The sequence below is a fragment of the Amphiura filiformis genome, chromosome 18 (assembly GCF_039555335.1).
Source record: "Amphiura filiformis chromosome 18, Afil_fr2py, whole genome shotgun sequence".
NCBI lineage: Eukaryota > Metazoa > Echinodermata > Ophiuroidea > Amphilepidida > Amphiuridae > Amphiura > Amphiura filiformis.
Window position 1 is genome coordinate 51,510,246 of NC_092645.1, and position 5,143 is coordinate 51,515,388.

A 5,143-nucleotide genomic window follows, 5' to 3' on the forward strand; every position below is an offset into this window, starting at 1 on the left:
AACATGATTTTATAGCAATGTCTTCTGTCTGAAAACAAATCACTTAAGGGAGCTGGAATGAGCCTTTTGAGCGTTTCGACAGTATTTTTTGTGAACATGAGAGCACATCAGACATATCGAATTGCATTCTGAATACGAAGAATGTCTTTCTGATATCAAATAATTTTAATTTTTTGAAATTCACGATATAATACAAATTTTATGTCAAATTATTAAAATTTGATATTTTTCACATGTTTGATACGTAACAGTCCTCGAAGTAAATTTTATAAATCTAATGATATATTCTTAAAGTGTATGTAGCTGGGAGGAAAAGCCGACGATCAATTGAAAATGTTGACCTTTCATATTGAAGATCTGGATTTTTTTCCTAAAAAGACCTAATTTTTTTTGGAGTTTGGGGGAAAAATCCATATCTTCAATACGAAAGGTCAAAATTTTCAATTGATCGTCGGCTTTTCATCCCACCTACATACACTTTAAGTATAAATCATCAGATTTATAAAGTTTACTTCGAGTACTGTTAAATATCAAAAATATCAATTTTAATCATTTGCCATAAAATGTGTATTACATTGCGAATTTCAAAAATTATTTGATATCAGAAGGCCATTCTTCGTATTCAGAATGCAATGCGATATGTCTGATGTGCTCAAATGTCCCACAATAAATAGTGTCCAAACGTTCATACCCCACGTCAATGAATGATTTCAGTACTAAAATAAATAAACCAGGTAGAATGATTATATTCTTTAGTTCTAACTACTTGAATAGCTTTGCAAAATTTAGATTCAAATGAAGATTGTTCAAATGGTCTAAAATATGAGTTGGAATCTTATCCAATAAGAAAATGTTCATCAGAACTCGTTCGTAATCTTATGACTTCTAATATATCTGTCAAACCAATCTGTCAATCTTTCTATAGGAAAGAAAGTTCCCAAATTATAATTTTTGTGTAGAATATTTGGACAAACGTGCTGCTTAATGTCAAAGAGGCGGCTATACTAGGCATATAACTTTAATCTAATGGAAGATATTTAAGTAATATTTATCCAACTAACATTCTCTTAGAACTCGCTGTTGAAGACTAGTTGGAACAATTCTCTTGTAACTGCAAAACTATTGAAAAACTATGGTAGAAATAAAGACAGTTATCTAAGAAAAAACGTAAACATTTCTGCAACAGACATCTTTTGGATTTTATAAATAAATTGAGAAAAATAACCAATCCATTAACAAATGTATTATAATTGGTACATTGTAAGATATGTATCTGTAAATATAGATATGGAAACCATCCCAATCTGTTGGTTTTACTTTAAAAAGAGAACTGCATTTAAAAAAGTCGGTGTAGAACAAAAGTTAAATTTCAGGTAAAGGTTATTTCATGTGATCATTTATTAATTTTTCTAACAAAACATTATTATAATGTTCAATTTTAGACATGTAGAAACTTTTAACATAGAGTTTCGTTTCTATATCAATTTTTTCATCTTTGTCTGCTTTTTTGTGGCAATTTTAATTCTATAAACTGTACATTTGTGTGCAAATTGAGGCGGTATTTACATATATTTTAAATTTAAATTAGCCAAATAATATGAGTTATACCTTACATTTCATGATAGAACGTTTTTTGAAAATTCGCTTGTCATTTGCTGGTCTTTTTACTGATGTTCTAATACCATTTTGCAACTGTCTACCCCTTGTAAAGATGCACAGAAGATTTTAGATAAATAGCGCCATCATTGTTCAACTGTTCTTTAAAATGACTCAGTTTTACATGCCATGAAACAGCCGTGTGAATACTATATGAATTGAAAGAAGGAAAGACAAACGAAGGGTACTAAACTATTGTGAAAGACAAACAAATGAAAAAAAAATACAGAATCGAATTTTGCGGGAAACGTGCTTTGTTGCTTTAGTTTTCAGTTTTTCTTTTAAATATTTACCAAATATGATATCCCCTTTGTAAATGTTATTTCTGATATAAAATGTGCACATAAAAGTGTTGCCATGAGGTAAACCTGTGCTACACAGTTGAATGGTCAAGTTACCGTTAATAGTTTGCTGTCATTTTACTATCTTATGCCATTCATCAACCACCAAAGGTCACATAAAGGGTAAGTACTTCAAATATATTATCATTATATTTTGATCTCAGCTCGTAATCGACGGGCCTTATAACATCGCGAATTAATATAAAAATATTTTGAAAGTATAAACCAAAATATCAAAGAAAAATGTAAAACATAATATATTCAGGACTTTGCACAGATACGTACTTTTAGGGGGGGTTAGGTGAGAACATGGATTTTTCTAATGGTGTCCTTGCGCGCGAAGGCCAAACCAGTCACATAATACAGGCCCATTTTTGTTATTTGGGGGAGGGGGAGTGGGATTTCCAAAAGGTTTTTTCCATTGAAAAGTGCGCTTGCGCATGCAGATTTTATTGTAAAAGTTGGACCTAAACCCTCTAAAAATATTCCTTTTCGGACCCCTGATCACCCCTTATTGGAAATGAGCATATCGAAACATCATACCGACACATAATATAGGACTTAATGTTAAGTATTAGTATGCTTTAATTGGTGGTTACGAGTCAACAAGTCAGTCGAGTTTATTTCAGTAGAGATCCTAACAATGTAGAAAGGGTCAAAGATAAATGATTGAAAAGCATTTCGGATTACCGACCAAGAATTAATCACGCTAGGCGTAGCAATTTTCTAAACCATGTCGTACTCTTGTCAGTTTATCTTAGTATTTATACTAAAACATGTTATAATATTCAATATAGATCCTTTCATTTCTGGCATGGTCGGTGCGCTTGACGTTCAGCATTTTTCTGTGAAATGATGTATATACCAAAAGCGTTGATCTTATTTTCCGTGTCAGTAAATATCACCCAGGACTCACAGCCATAGAGCAATATTGTAACATAAGTAGTGGGAAAAAGCTTGACTTTTGTTGCAATAGAGAATGTTGGATTACTCCATAGATGCTCAAATTTCCAAAATGCATACCATGCAAGCGTCTTTCGTCGGGAGAGCTCATCATGGAACCAAGATATTTAAAATCGGTGACATACTTGATGGGTTCTCCATATACTTGGAGTGGTGGCCGTGGATTGCAGCTGATGGGCATGTTCTCGGTTTTAGGAACATTGATGATGAGACCAGGCTTTCTGCTGCAGCCGCTTGCTGTTCTGGTCAGCTGTGCCTGTGCCTGTGCCCGTGGAATGAAGGCTTCAAGCAAGACAAAATCGTCAGCGGAATCTAAATCGTTCGAAACGACAGGATGGCAGGATATCACCTGGAACGACGCGGACGTGTTTCAAAACCACTGTCAGTCCCCTCGGTAGCCATCTTCATCAAATAGTCGATGAGCACAATTAATAAGAATGGAGCTAGAATATCCCCCTGCAATACTCCAGTAGTTACTAGGAAGGGATCCGAGATGTTGCCATCTACCATTACGACACTTTGTGAAATGGTATACAGTACACATTATTGCCTTTACTGGTAAGCAATGTATATTGGATAAATCGTCGGCCGAATCACATACTGACGTATTTTTAACATTTGTGAGAAAATTTGTATATTATGTTTGTTATGCTCTACTCTATATATTCACCAAAGGCATGCCTTAAAGTGGCTTAATTAGTAAGATATTAATTAATTTAATTATGTCGTATTTGCACAACCTTGAAATGTCTGTTTCACATACCGACGTATTTGGCGATCACCTATACTGCGCAAGCCCAGTTTGTCGTATCTGCAATTTGAAGAATTTGCTGTTTTACATAGTGACGTATTTGCGCGACGTATTTGCGCGACTTTGTCATTACATGGTAAAATTGCTGTTTTGTCCTTTTCACATGGTAACGTATTTGCGAAACTATTTCACATAGTGACGTATTTGCGCGACGTATTTGTCATTTGAACGGCGAAATTGTTATTAATCCTTTCCACATAGTTACGTATTTTATTTAATATTGATTTTTTGCCAGATAAGTTATGCTCTGATATGATAAGTGAATTACATTAAAAATATGGTATATTTGCATTATTCTTAACCAGGTTTTAATTGACAATAATTTTTTAATCAAGATTTTACAGCAAAATTAATGAAAATTGCTAAATTCGATTTTCTCGAAATGCGTAGTTTGCAAATACGTCAGTATGTGATTTCTCTTGATGGAACAACCAACGCCCTTGGCAATATGGAAAAGTTTACCAATTTACGAAACGCTTCACGCATTCCTCTATTAAATACTCCATATATAATTGGATTGATCAAGCAATTAAGTCTTCCTAATGTCATACATGCTCTCTGATATGCTATTGGAAAAGAGGTACAAACACCATTGTTGAGAAGAAAACAGGCAGCTACAAGCAAGGCTGGAATAAAGCATAACAAGAAGGCTCCCGTGACTATTAGTAACACCTTTGCTGCCTTTATTTCACTTTTTCTCGCTGCTTGATTATTATTGAGTTGTGCCGGAATTTGGGCATTCAAGTTCTGAATATGTGCTCTTGCGATAAGAAATATTCGTAAATAACAGAATAACATGACTGGAAAAGAAGGAATAACTGCTGAAGAGAGGGATACTGGTACGATGATGCGTAAATCCCCCAGAAAAGGGGAACAGAGAAGAAATGTGTCGTTGTAGTAAAAAGAGTTCATGCCGTCTGCAAATGGCATGATGTAGCAAGTTATTATAGGCAGGAGCCAGGTCCAAGATAAAATCAAAGCCACGATATTTTTCGTCATCTTCAAATGGTACTTAAGTGGAGCTGTCACTGCTACATATCGGTCTATAGAAATAAATGTCATTGTCTGTAGGCTGGTAATGCTCACAAAAATGAATGGCGGGCCAAGTACATTACAGGGCACAGGTTTGCGAAGCGATCCATATATAATGCTTATAATCATAGATGGCACAACGACGACAGAATTCAATATGTCTGCAACTGCTAAGTTGGCAACAAGCGCGTATGTGGGAGTTTGGAAACATGCATTTCTAGCGATAGAAAGCAGTATTAGTAAGTTCCCAAATACACCCGTGATCATAATGACGAATAGGCTGCTAATGATACATATAAGTCCTGTTTGAGTAATTGGTTCAAATAAAAGCCCTGGTGAG

At 34.6% G+C, this 5,143-nt stretch overlaps 1 protein-coding gene across 1 annotated transcript; it reads right to left on the reverse strand.

The window, feature by feature from the left end:
* Window positions 1–4,173: 4,173 nt before the first annotated feature.
* On the reverse strand, window positions 4,174–4,833 carry LOC140139635 (trace amine-associated receptor 1-like). Its single transcript, XM_072161339.1, has one exon. The coding sequence runs from the start codon at window positions 4,831–4,833 to the stop codon at window positions 4,174–4,176; it is 660 nt and encodes a 219-aa protein (XP_072017440.1).
* Between the last annotated feature and the right edge of the window lie 310 nt (window positions 4,834–5,143).